This window comes from Melozone crissalis, unplaced genomic scaffold, assembly GCF_028551555.1.
Source record: "Melozone crissalis strain CALT ecotype California unplaced genomic scaffold, PUWL_Pcris_2 ptg000013l_1, whole genome shotgun sequence".
Lineage (NCBI taxonomy): Eukaryota > Metazoa > Chordata > Aves > Passeriformes > Passerellidae > Melozone > Melozone crissalis.
This window is the reverse complement of record NW_026535791.1, coordinates 5,283,523-5,297,351: the sequence shown is the minus strand read 5'-3', so window position 1 is coordinate 5,297,351 and position 13,829 is coordinate 5,283,523. Positions and strand designations below refer to the sequence as shown.

Sequence of the window (13,829 nt, the reverse complement as noted above, 5' to 3'; positions counted from 1 at the left end):
TGTCTGAGGCCCAACTGAGCACAACTTCTGCATTACCATTACCTCATGGTCTCTAGGAGTGCTTTTTGATGTTCAAAAAGGAAAGGCTGGGGCCAGTTATTCTCTCTTGAAAATCTCCTTGTTCTTTTGTCCATTCTGTTGATAAACTGACAACAAAGGTGATCTTCTTTATCTTCTTCTTTCAGATGCAGTATTCACAAATGGACAGGGAGTTGACTATTTATTTGTTGGAAACATAGTTTACACTGTAAGTTTGTGTATCATAGCAATCTTTGAATGGTAGAATTTCTTTCCAGCCTTTTTTTTCACCACAAGAAAATGGTGTAAACCTGATGAAAATATGTGAGTTTTTAAAAAAAAATCAACCTGATGCTGAGTGCATGATTTTCCCTCTTCCTTTTAATTTTTTTCCCAGACACGCACCAATCGTTTCTGCTCTGTCCTTTCTGCATCCCCTACCAAGTTCCTGGGTTGCTGCCTAAATGGTAGTAGCTTTTTATGTGTAAAGGGGAGATTGGGATTTGAGAGTGTTAGTAATGAAGTTGTCTTCTTTCTTCTTTTTCCTTGCAGTATGTTGTAGTCACTGTTTGTCTGAAAGCTGGCTTGGAAACAACTGCATGGACTAGAGTAAGTACTTTCCAGTATCTTTTATTTTATTAGCACACCTTCCTCCCTAATGAGTATTGATACAGATAAGAAGTACTAAAAATCATTTGGGACTTCAGAGTTCTAATTAGATCTTTCATGTAAGGATAGGCTGCTAAGCTCCCTAAGTACAGAATGTGAGAGGAATGAACTCGTAGATCACACAATATCTGTGATGAAAAAGGGCAGCCTGACAGAAGTGGGAAGAGCACACTAAAAGCATATTGTCAAAATCTCTACTTAAAAATGAGCAAAATTTTGCGTGAAATCAACATACTACTGAAATTGCTTAAGAAAATGCATCAAGAAAATTATCCTTTGTAGTCTGTAGCTCCTTCAAAATTAATGCAATAAGGAATGAAAGGTGTCTGCCCACAGATAAACAACTAGGCTTGAAAACATCTTTGATCCAGGTAAAAAGAACTAGTGGTGACTCCACATTGGTTGAATTGTTTTGTTTTTTTGGTTTTTCTTTTTGAAACTTAGTGTAATAAGGATGTCAGTTGAATAGTTATGTTGTTTCCTTGATTTGAGTTATTGGCTTGAAATGGGCAAGTGCTCTATTACAGATAGGTGACAGAACCAGGCAGGGCAGTGAGCTCCAAAGTGTGTGAGGGACAGGGAGGGAAGGGCTCCTGTGTTGATGAAGTTTCAACACCTTTCTCCCTTCCTTTCCCCTAGCCCCTCTGAAACACTAATTTTTTAAATTTTGACGGAGTCTCTTTTTCTCCACACCAGTAAGATACTTTATGGGAATCCAGTTTTCATGACGTACAAAGAAACTCTGCCCTCAAGGCTAAGATGTTTTGAGGACACATATTCTTATTCTACCAGTTTCTTCAAGGGTTTGGCTTAGTTCTTGTTAACCTCATTGCTTCTGTTAGTTGTAAAATGTTTTATTTCATTCTTCCCAGAGGAATTGTGAAGATCAATGAGCTGACATCTGTTCTGAATTTTAAAGGTGAAATTCTGTCTGTATGGGTTATTTAGTTGTTAGGGAGATGTTAATATTTTCTGCCCCATTCTCTCATCTGAAAATAAAATCTGAGTGGTTTTTTGCTGTTGCTTATGCATCAGTTCTGTGTTGTGTATCAACATTTTAAAATGCAAAAATCCCTAAATTAATCCCTTGTGCACCAGAAAAGCATATAACCAAGTCAGCATTGAATGCATGTGAGCTTGTTTAGATCCTGTTTTGTTGTGAATTTTTTGATGGTTTCTGTTCTCTCCTCTTCTCTGGATAGGTAATGGGTGTCTTTTCAGCCACTTGAGGATAATCATGGGCCCCTTATTTCTAAACTTCTTTTTTAAAAGATACCGTAATCTTTAGTAGATATTGGAGTTTTATAACTCTGACATTTTACAGATAAATTATTGTTATTCACACAACAGTTGTGTTTAGAATCCATTTTTTCTATATATACTTCTAAATCCTGCCCTATTGCTTGGAACAGTGACTCTCATAATCTCAAAATCTGATGTTGGTTATAGTTTCAGCTATGAGTGAATCAACACACAGAGAATCCTCAGGTTACTTGAAGAGTATTAAATTTACAACACTGAGTTAAGCCTCTTCTCCATCATCAAGCAGATTGGTTACAGGCAGTTTGTTCTAGAGAGTGAGAGGGACACTGCCACTTGGGAGAACAAGGTGGTTTCAACAGAAAACTTTAAATAAAAAACGCAGTCAAAGTTTTGGGGACCATGGTATATCCAGTAGTTAGTGTGGAAAGAAAGGCTCCGATAAAATTGGCAACATAATGGATAATAAAATCCACACATTGAAGTTGAGTGGAGTAGCTTCATGTTACGTAGGGCCTGTGTGGAACACTGCAGTAGGCTTTTCCCCAAACACGCAGAGCTTTTTTCATCACTGCTTTACCACACTGTAGCAACTGTTTCAGATAAGCAGGATACGTGGGAGAGCCACACACTCTGTCTAGCTTTTATGCAAGAATCTTCTTGCAGCAGCCTTGCAGTACTTGATATTTGGGGAGCTGAGCATTACAGTGGCTCACCAGGGCAGGGCTTCTAGTCAGAATCTTGACGTGAATTGTGCTCAGTTTTCAGAAGAGCAAGTAGACTGAAAGGATAAAATCCCTCTTGTCCTCTTGAAGGATTTAAAAAAAATCCTTCAATTTCCTTCTTCACATTTAAACAGACTTGAGCACATATGTGGGTATTTTGGAGGGTTTTTTGGTTATGTGGGGGTTTGGGGCTGGGTTTTTTTGGTTAGTTTGTTTCTTGTTTGTTTTACATAAGGAGTTGTTTATTTACTGAGGTCAGATCTCCTGGGTCAAACAGAATAAATAGCAAAGTTTGAAAACAAATCTTTTTGCCCACTGTGTCTCTTCAGGAAGAGGCCTATGCCATGTCTTGCTTATTATTAACCCAGCAACTTTCAGGGTTACACAAAATTCCAGCTTTTTGAGAGTGCCTAGAAGAGTGTTCTTTCCATTGCCTCTGACATTTTGTATGAATGCTTCTACTGTAAGGTAGTCTCTAGTTGATCCCAACTATCTGCCAGTCTGCACTGGTGCTGCAGGCTCTTTGCTTGTTTGTTTTCACTGCCTGTGCTGGAGAAAGCTGTCCTTTCTGAGCATGTCCAGCGGTTGCAGATTAGGAGCAATCTTCTTCCAGAAGTTTTTATTTATCTCACAGCAAGCAGAACACAATATCAGAAATTTCTTTGGTTCTCAGACATACTGTTCAAAAAGTCAACAGACAGAGTCATCCAGTAGGAAATATAAAGCTGAGAGCTGAACAAACACGCTGTGTCCACCAGCACCCAGTATGTGAATTCATTCCCGTGTTCCTGAACTCATATGTAATTAGTAATTAAGATTTATGCAGGTACTTCTCTGAATTGGAGCCAAAGTCATCAGCCGCAGGAGTTGTTGGCATCCAGAAAAGTTGGAGCCAATAATGAGCTCAGTTGCTTGTTACAACTGAAATTACTGGTTCCATCCAGTGTGGTGTAAAAGTAAAACAACTTAAATCATCTGAGCAGAAAAACAGTTTGGGTGTGTAGGAAAAATTACTTTAATGCCACTGAGAAGAAGTTTTTGCTGGATGTGCTCTTGGTCATTTAATAGTTTTTATTTTCTCTTAGTGAGTCTACAGACTAAAGAACCAGTAAAGATGTAAGCTGCATTGCATGTGTGTAAATCAGTTAGAACACCTTTAAAACAAAAAAAAAGGCAAAGTTGACCAGTAGATGTTGATTGTGGAAGTACACAACACTGAAGGAAAGTGATGTGTATGGCTTGTACGTGTACACGGCCATAGGGGATTTGTCCATGTGAACTTTAACCTGCGCCTTTGAAAATTCCTACCTTGATTTACGTGTTGAATCTGGAATGTGCGTGACAGGATACAGGAACTAGATGAGAGAAATTATGGTTCCAAGGAAAATCTGACGAGTTTTTTGAGATCCAAATAAGACAGATTGGCTGAGAAGAGTATCTGTCTGCCCTGCTATGAAGCAAAGATTAAAGAGAAGTGGTTTGTGCTGTTTGAACAACCTGTGCTACTGGCTCAAAACCAAGAGCAGTAGACAGGCCTGAGTGAGACCGACAGATACCTGAACAGAGAAACACTTCTGGGCTGGGTGGATGGAGGAAGTGCCATGTGTTGACTCTGTTTCTCTCCCTGTTCTTGGCAGTTCAGTCACCTGGCCGTCTGGGGAAGCATGGTGCTCTGGCTCGTGTTCTTCGGCGTGTACTCGGCCATCTGGCCTACGTTCCCCATCGCGCCCGACATGCTGGGGCAGGTCAGTACCAACGCCTGGCTCTGGGGACATGGCCCAGCACAGCGCCCTGCTGTCAGCCTCAGAGCTCACATGGTGCTAGCAAAGCACTGCTGCTCTAGGCAGAGTGCTTGGGCTTCATTTTAACCTTTTCTTAATCCCTGTATTCATTTAGCTTAATCTCCTCATGAGAAGAGCTCTCTTTGTCCCCCAAACTGACATCATCCATGATAACATGCACTGTGGGTACTGCATGACAATTCCCAATTCACTGTGATGGCAGTAGTACTGGCTCTTTTGTTAGTGTCTAGTCCTGGCAAGATTTTGTGTGTTTGACAAAATGTTGTATTTGGTTTGGGATTTCATTTTTTCATGGGTTTGTTCTTTTCCATATGTTTGGTTTCGTATTGTTGCTTTTTACCTTCATCCATTCTAAACAAACAGAATTTCCTTGAGAATAGAATGAGATGGTCAGAAGCAGGAGAGCTGATACATTGCTGATTATAGTACTGGCGGAATTCTGGATTTGTTCCTTTCATGCCAGCTCCAGGTAGTAAAATTTTCCCTTCAGTGTCATTATTTCAACCCCTGGTGAGAAGATAGAATAACAGGCCTCTCAAAATCACTCAAGAGATTAATGCATAGTTAAAATAAGGGGATAGCAATTAACAATTGTAACAATTAAGGATTTTGTAATTTTACGATAAGAAGTTATTTTGTAGAGGTTGGAATGGTTTTCAGCTTTACCTGAAAAATGGATTGGGTTATAAGTTTAGACTTCCATGCAAAGATGGGATACAGAAAGAAGAAAAGCTATCTATCTAATAATTTCAAGAAATTATATTCTTAGATAGTTACCCTTATGTACTAGAAAATTATAATAAAAAACTCAAGTGTTGGCAAGCCAATTAGATTTTTCAGATTACTCCCACGTTTGTATTCATCAAGAGCAGTCAGGCATGATTTTGTTGCTGTTCTGGCTTAATACATATTTTATTATTATGCTCTAAAACACTGAAGATAATGGAGGCTATGATACATTTTCATGGACAGCTTTTTATGGCTGAGACTGACAGCTGACAGGCTGGTGAGTGACTGAGCAGGTGAGTGACTGACAGACAAAGCCTCAGTCCTCTGGTAGTATTTCATGATGATCTTGGCATGTTTCACAGCACACACAGCATCAGTAGCTCTAACTCACATTTTCGTATATCAGGCAATAATTTGACTTCAGTATCATACAGACTTGAGAACAGCTTGTCCTCCACAGCAGACTTTAGTGCTGCCATTAACATGTCAGCCCTCAAATATATAGACAATATGGCAAAATGTTGCTTCACACACAAAGGGCCAAGCTATAGGGTTTAGCTTGCTGTTGCCTTTCTATTTTTCTTAGTGACTCTTATTTTTTATTGGAACTTAAGCAAAATTCATGTTGTGCTGGTCATCAGCGTTTGCTGCAGCATATAAAACCACAGGTCTTGGAACAAAACCTTCACATTAATAAGGCCTTGGTTTTTCTTGACTATGTTTTTAGAAAGTGGTTGTATTTAGCCTTTGGTTTTATGCTCTGATTTTCTGACATTACGACTTGAGAAGTGGTACTAATATCTTGCCAAAATGAAAATAATCTGTTCTCCTTTTTTTTTTTAATGGAGAACACGTTTACCTTGGCTGGTAGAGTGTCCCAGTCCAGTACTTGTGGAGCTGTGTACATGGATCAGTAATTATCAATCTAAAATGTTAAGGATAGGTGATCATTCTATAGAGATAATTTTTGAATAGAAGCAGTCAGAAATAAGCTGTCTTGTGGTTTTCAGTGTGTGCTAGAGGGGATCAATATCATTCTACCAGTTTTCTTGTATTTTTCAGAGAAGGAGCAGCCGATGAAAAATGTGGGGGTTTTTTTTCTTTTTTTTTTTTTGTTTCACTTTTATCCTTTTGTAAAATCAAGGAAAGCTCCCAAGGTAAAGGGAGCTTGTTTACCACTCGCATTAACTCCCACAGAGTCTCTTGAGTAATCGGTTGCTGTCATGAAACCAGCTCATGGTGAAATGAGCTGGGACTGTGTTAGGCTCTAGTCAGTAAAATGAGTTACCCTGCTGCCTAGACTTTAACAATTTCTTTACTCTTGCTGTATTCTTTTGTTCATTTATAAATAATAAGGTGTCTTAAAAGCATTGTTCTTGTTTCAGATCTTGCTAGTGTGCTTATCTTCAAATAAACTGAACTCCAGGATATTTTAGATCCTCATACTATGCAAATCTAACAGCATTTGAAGGAAGCTGATTTTAGCTGGAGTAGTCATTAGCATTTGTGCTCGCCAGGATTTTGTGCTATTAGTAGAAGGCACAGAGGTGCAAAACATTTTATTGTGTTGTTTCACCAAGTGTCAGCATGAAACCTGGCAGGCTTCAAATATGTGATGCTTTGATTCTGATGGGGTTTGTTAAACTGTTTGCACTAAGTATTTCTTTCTCTTGCCCATAATATCTTGAGCATTTTCACAGGGATATAATATCATTTTTCCTCCTTGGGGGCAAAGGAAAGCTACTTACTTATTCTCTCTTGTCAGAGTCAATATATTTCTTCTATTTTCACTACAATATTAAGAATGGAGTACTTGTGACATATTAAGACAAAGCCATGATGAAAATCTCAGTAGTCCTTAATAGAAATCTTCCAATAGTATGCATCTGGTACTTTGGGAAAAAACTCTTTCTGCTTTGGGAGAACCTTTTCAGATGCACAATTTCTCTTTAATAGTATCATAAATAATAATGTAAGCAAACTCTCTGGTAGCTCACTTGGCTTTCCTGAATTTCTGTATATTTTCAAGTGAATTTTTTAAATATATTTACAAGAACAGTGACACTGAGAAGAGTTGGTGCCTTTTTTTTGTCTTGCCAAAGACAAAAAATTACAAAAGCCAAGATGCTTTGATGAGAACTGATTGCTTTTGAATGGTCACTTCAAGATAACAGTATTTTTTACAATATATGAGTCCTTTCCTGCCTTTTGGGTAGTTATGACTTACCACCACAGATTTTTGAAAGCAAGTAGATGTTTGTGTTTTTAAAAAGAGCTATCTAGTTTGATACTCATTATCTGGAAGAAGTGGTACAAAAATGTGCCACTCTGAGGATGTGAGCTCCTATTTAATTATCATGTCCCGGACTTACAGGGCTTGTAGCTCATAACCCAGTGGTATTTTGTTGATGAGCACCTTAGCCACCATCCTGCCCTCATGCAGTCTTGGGTATTTTGTTTGTTTGCCTGGGGATGGAGATTTAATGCCCTGAAGGGAACAGTGAATGCTAGCATTTGTGCTTATTTCTTTTATGAGTCATACATATGGTGCAAGAAATATGCTGCTAATGCTCTGTTCTGTATTGATTTCTTTATTGGAATTGAAGCATACTTTAGGTTCATGGGAATAATAGTGCACTGTATGGAATTAAAGTCTGTGTGCAGTTATTCCCACCCCCCACATGTCTAAATACCTGTATGTGAAAGCATGCATGTGTGTACAAGAGGATGCTTTGAAAGTGCTCATGCTTTGAGTCTTGATCTAGACATTATCTAAGATAAATAAAAACAGGTATCTTCTTTCCCCACCTTGAGCAGAAATCTTTTGTTTTAAGGGAGAGTAGGGTTGGCAGGAAAACGAGTATTCCTATCACCCTTCTGAAGCATCTGCTTGTTGATGATGAAAGAACTATGTAGCTGCGATTTCTTTCCTCCAGTTTATTTACCTTAACATGTGTTGTATTTTGTGTCTGCTTCATTTGTTGTTGTTATCATTAAGGAAATACCTTTAGGAAGATGAGTATCAGTCTCATGGTTTCTGCCTGAAGGAAAAGGTTTTAATCTGCTTTTGAGACAGACACGTGCTGTGGTTATTTTAAAGTGCAGGTTGGTGTTTCTAATTTTTTAGACTTCTGCTTTGTGCTGTATGTGGTCATGTTGCAAAACTGGGGTTTAACAATCATCTTGATCTTAGGATGTCATTAGGAAGCCCATCTCATCAAAACCTCATGGCTGGATGTTTTAAAATTGGGGCTGCTGTACTTCCCAGTTACCTTTGTACAGCTGCGTTTGAAAGACTTCTTCAATCACAGTCCAAATACTTTTACCACCAGCATAGCTGAAACAGCTCCATGTAAGAGCCACTTTCATAGCTGTAATTGCAGGTGTGCTTTTATTTTCCAGTGCTCTGTACATCCTTGACAGAAGATACTTATTTCTTGTCCAGTTGAACTATCAGATTCTTGCTAGGTTATCTTCTTATGAAGACTTTTAAAGAAGCTGCACATGGCGTTTACCTGGATTAAAGATGTTTTTTAAAAGACCCCTGTAGTGGAGATCTCTGGTTGATGCCATGTGATGTGACAGTAGCAGGACTTGCTTGTTCTAATGGCTTGTTAAGAAGACACCTGTGCCTTTTTTAGCAAAGTTTCCCATTCATCTGTGTGTATGGAATTAGCAAGATGGGCTTGCCTTGACTATTGCACTGTTGTTGGCTTTTGAGGGAGGGAGGTGATGTAGACAAAGGGTGTGATGGACTCAGGTTGGATGGTTGGTTTTGTAGTTGGCCTTTGATCTGAAGCACTCTCTGAGATCTTGCTGATTGAGCTCTTACCAAAGCATGTGAGAAAACTTCATGGTTTTCGAGACTTGGAAACAACATGAAACACCCCCCAAAAATCCTGGAGGCAAGATAATAATCATTATTGTGGTGTAATAAACAGGTTTCACATTACTGCCCTTCCAAATCCACACTGCAAAGCTGACAGCTTAATGTACATTTTTGTGTTGTCCAGAATACTTTTGTCTTACTCTCTACATTTGAATTGTTTTCCAGAGGTCTCTGTTGTTGTTCTCTCTGGCTTCTCATATTTCCACAGTTTGGTGCTAGTTAGAAAATTGGCTGTTCTGATTGTGGTTTGTTTGTCTGCAATCAGTTGCACATTACATTGTGGTGTCAGTGCTTTGGTTGGTGAAAAAGCTTCATCCAACTGTTATACGCAAATCAGACTTCGCCTGCAGATTGAGGTCCTTAATGCCTGCTGATCATGTTTGTTTTTGTTATTATGCACAGAGGTCTCCGTGGCACTTGATGTGGTTTTGGAACATTTTCTGCAGTTTTGGACTAGGCTCTGAGCGGACAAATTAGACTAACGAAGCATGCATATATTTTTAAGCATCTGTTGAAGGAGTGGATTTGTTGTTTTTATGAGCCACACATGGCTTTCAGAAATTAATCTCTCACTTCTAGATCTCTGGCATTGTGTTGTACTATGTCATACACCACAAAGATGAAAAAATGGAGATAAATTAATATTTTTATAAGTCATGAATGTGAAACTAATATATTAAGCATGCTTATTTTAACGCAGGCTAATCACCCAAAACATGCTCCTTTACCTATTTGGCAACTTTGACAAACCTTTTCTAAATATTTCTGAAAGATGTCCCACACTTAATTTCTCCTTAGGAAATATTTTACGAAGGCTTTAAAGCAGGACTGTATATGCAGCTGTGCCCAGCACTGTTCTGGCATTTCCTATATAGAGCCATGTGAAAATAGTGTTAAGCCAGAAGCATAAATACTCGTTCAGGTTTGGAAACTGGCAGTGCAGAGCAAGGTGGTCAGCTGGCTTCAAACTTCTCCCAAGTGTTCGTGTGCTCACCTTCACTTCTTGGTCCCTGCTCTGCAGAAGAACTGTGGCTGGCAGGTGAGTGCATTAGATGGGGGAGCAATAGGAAAGGGAGTGGTTGTGAATGGTTACCTACAGGTTGTACAGATGGTGCAGAGGTGGTCAGCTGTTTTTTCTTCAGTGTTAGGGTGTAACCTGTGACTCTAGCCATGCTGTCTGGTCAATGCTGGTTTGGAGATCAGGTAGCTTTAACAAGCAAATGCTGCTCAGTAGCTTAAATGAAAATACAGAGCATTTACACTTTAGTGTAATTGCCCGTTATCTTGATTTATTGGTTTTGGAGTGGAGAAAAGCAGTGTCCAGGAACCAAGTTCCTTCACTCAGGATGGAATTACCATTCTGTAGTAATGGACTGTGCTTCAGAAGTTGCATCTGTCCTCAATTTGGAGTTCAGCGTTGCTTCACGTCCCTCAAAATTTTCCCAAATAGCTTTATTCTTATATTTAGAAGTAGCAAAGCCTTGTTGCAAGTTCGTGGAAAGATGTTTGGAAGATATCCTAATCCGTATTTTCTCAATTAGAAACAGCTGCCTTTTAAATATACAAAGGCAGCTACTGTATTGTACCAGAGGCAGTGTTTACTAATGCTCATGTCTACAAAAAAAGTCTGTGTTTTGAGCCCCGTTGACAAGCAAGGACAAACTAAGAATGTATGACTTGTCTCCTGGATCAGAGCATTCTGATGTAGGCTGTGTTCTGCATTAGAAACTTAAGGAGGAAAACCGAGCCGCTCTACAGTGTGGGTTTCTCATGTATGACAAGGGTTTGTGTGCATCTCAGTAAAAGAGAAAGCTGTTCCTCTGTTGGAAAAGTGGAAAGTAGCCAAGCAGTTTTTATGCGTCTCATGGAGCAGCACTCAGCCTCTGCAGCATCTTTAGCAGATGAAGTTTGTAGGTTAGCAGTGTCCTGCACAGGCTGGGCTGGTGGCAGCACAAGAGGCTTGGTAACCAGGAGGAGTGGGTCTGCCTCAACATGTGGGTGCTGCTGAGCACTGCTCTGCCAGCTTGCCAGGTGTGCAAACCAGATGCATTTCCAGCTGCTGTGAAGACATCAAGCGATATCCTGTTCCTGTGTGGATGTTGTCGCCTAAACAATCTGGCATGATGAGGAAGGCCACGGCAGAGAGGATGTGAAAGCAGACCAGCGTGCTGCCATTCCCATAATCGATAGGACAGAAACAAAGGAAGGTGGCAGCGTAATTGTTTAGAGAAGATGGCTTTTAAAAGTGTGTTTAAACTCATAGCAATGAAGCTGTGAATCCTTTAGAAAGTAAGAGGAGCAGCAGATGGGATCTATGCCAGAGGGCAGGAGGTGACTGTGAGTTGGAATTAGTGGTTTTATGGCTTGCTTTGGTCACACTTAAGTTACTTGGTTTTCTGATGAATGCAGGGAAGCCCCCATAGCAGATATTTGGGGGTTGGTTGGGATGTTGTTTTTACCTTCGTTCCTCGGGGACAGAAGGGTCATGTTATGTTTTTATTTGAATTTACATATTATAAAGGAGTTTTGTTTGTGGAAGATTTTTTGTTTGTTTAGCTGAATTTGTGCTCCATGCCACTGTTTCTTTCCTTCACTAGCAGATTTCATTTTTGTAAGAGACAAGCATAACTATGTCACATGGGAAAATATTTCCAGATCAATTTGAAACATACCTTTATTCCCTTTCCTCCCTAAAGTATATGTTTCATGAGATAATTTTTTTCCCCCCAATTGTATTATGTCAAAATTTGATCCAAAAAGCCCTGAGGAGTAGAAATGATCTCTCTTACATTGTTCTAAGGCAAGCATCGGTCCACAGGAGTAGTGAGGCTGGAAGGAGTAGAGCCCCTCCAAGTGCCCTGGCTGCTGGTGTGGGTCAGCCAGAGCAGCCTGGCCCCATGGCTTTCCTGGTAACTCAAGAGCTGACAGCAACGATGGTGTCTCATGCTGCCTCTCTATTGGTGGATGTGGCAGGCAAAAAGCAACTGAATGCAGACACTTCTGAGAGTGCCTTTGGGGTTTTGAGTCTGTGCAGGAAGTCAGACTGCTGCACCCATTTGGCTTGTGGAGTGTATTTCCTCATTTGGGTATTTGCAGCACTTGAGCTGGCGTTTTTATACCAGTACTCTTGACAGAAGGTGTAGGAAAGAGTGTCTCCAGAGAGCTGTGTTTTCTTTGGATTCAATTGGATTGAAAGGAGAAAAGGAGAAAATTATTCAGGTGCTGTCCATAATATAATGCCTAAAGTGTGGAGGGGTTGGTTATGTTTACCTGTGCCACCACTGGTCTCTGTAGCATAAAACCCAGCAATGGTACCTCTCAGTAGGCTGATGTTGGAAAAGAAGTTTCTTTCACTATTAGGAGCTGCAGCCTTATGCTGAGCATCTTGCAGAGCTACATCTTGCAGCTCTGGACATATCTCCTCTTTCTGAGATATGGCTTAGATAAGACGGTTTCATGCTTATTGTAGAGTCAGCAAGCCAGTGCAGAGAAACCTTGGACAGTAGTGTTGTCACACACCGAAGAGGATAAGCAAGTATAAACATTGTTTCTCTGTACCGTGGAGTGCTTTATGGCGCATGCTGGGTGAGGATTCAGTACAGAAGGATTCAGTACAGTGGCTGAAATGTAGAATGAAAGTTAGACTCAACATGGCTCTTCTGTTTTCAATAAATTATCCCAAATGCAAGATGTTAAACAATATTTCTCTGCAAGTACTACTTACTACTTCTTACCCTGTTCAGTATCTGGGACCTGGCAGATTCTTTTAAAAGAAATGAGCTAGAACAATATTATATGCAAACTTACTTTCATCATCTCATTACTTTCATTTGGATTGAAATTGTTTGTATCTCGTGTTAGAAGATTTCTGAGGAGGAAAAGGATGAAGACCTACCAGCCATCAGGTGCTCCTGTAATAAACTGTGAGCTGTACCCACTACTGAACAGAGGACATGCTGAGGGAATGAGTTTCCACACCATACTCAATTCATTACTTGACATTGCATGGGTGGACAAAATGTGTGCATGACTCAAAGAGAAGGTGCTATGGTTGTCAGAGTGTCATTTTATATTTTACAAAAAAATGGCTGTCACCTTTGCAAGGACCTCTTTTGTGCAGTGTTTTGGAGTAGCCATCTGTTGTAGTAAATATCTAAAGGGTTTTCTTGTGGCACTTTGTCATTAGTACTCGGGTTCCAGTATGTTAGCATGTTAGCTAAGCAGCATGCTGTCCAGCAGTCTGTGTACATTCAGTAGAACCACCAGTATTAGGCATTTTATTTTCAGCTATAGAGTAATCTTGTTGTGGGGTTCTGAAAGAATTTGTATGAAAGATATACCAAAAGGGATATTTTTAGGCTAATTCTATTTCAGAGAAGCATGAAAAGTAATTACTTCAAGCTTTGCTTCAGAAGAGCTGCATTCAGGCAAAGCCTTTCCCAATTCAAGTGAAGTTTGTCCACTCTGAAAGAGAAATCAGAGCAATTTCTTTGATAATTGTACTTAGTTGACTTTTATTGTGCTTCTGTAAAATTGTATTATATATTTAACAAGAAATTTTAAAACATGGAGGAGGGAGAAGTGAATATATGGAATAACCAGACAGGTATCTGGTGGTGAGCAGAACAACTGAAAATAAGGCTCTGTCAATCAGGTACCTATCCAAAGTGCTATTATTTGGGGCTAAGCAAAATCTCATTTAGCTAATGGGTCTCAGCGTTACTGTTCATTCAGAAC

At 39.7% G+C, this 13,829-nt stretch overlaps 1 protein-coding gene across 1 annotated transcript in view; it reads left to right on the top strand.

Moving 5' to 3' along the window:
- ATP8A2 (ATPase phospholipid transporting 8A2) overlaps window positions 1-13,829 on the top strand; it is a 308,974-nt gene that overhangs the window by 211,467 nt on the left and 83,678 nt on the right. The window contains exons 31-33 of the mRNA XM_054271506.1: window positions 186-247; window positions 571-627; window positions 4,310-4,417. Coding sequence (XP_054127481.1) covers window positions 186-247; window positions 571-627; window positions 4,310-4,417 — 227 coding nt within the window. The remainder of the gene's footprint in view (window positions 1-185; window positions 248-570; window positions 628-4,309; window positions 4,418-13,829) is intronic.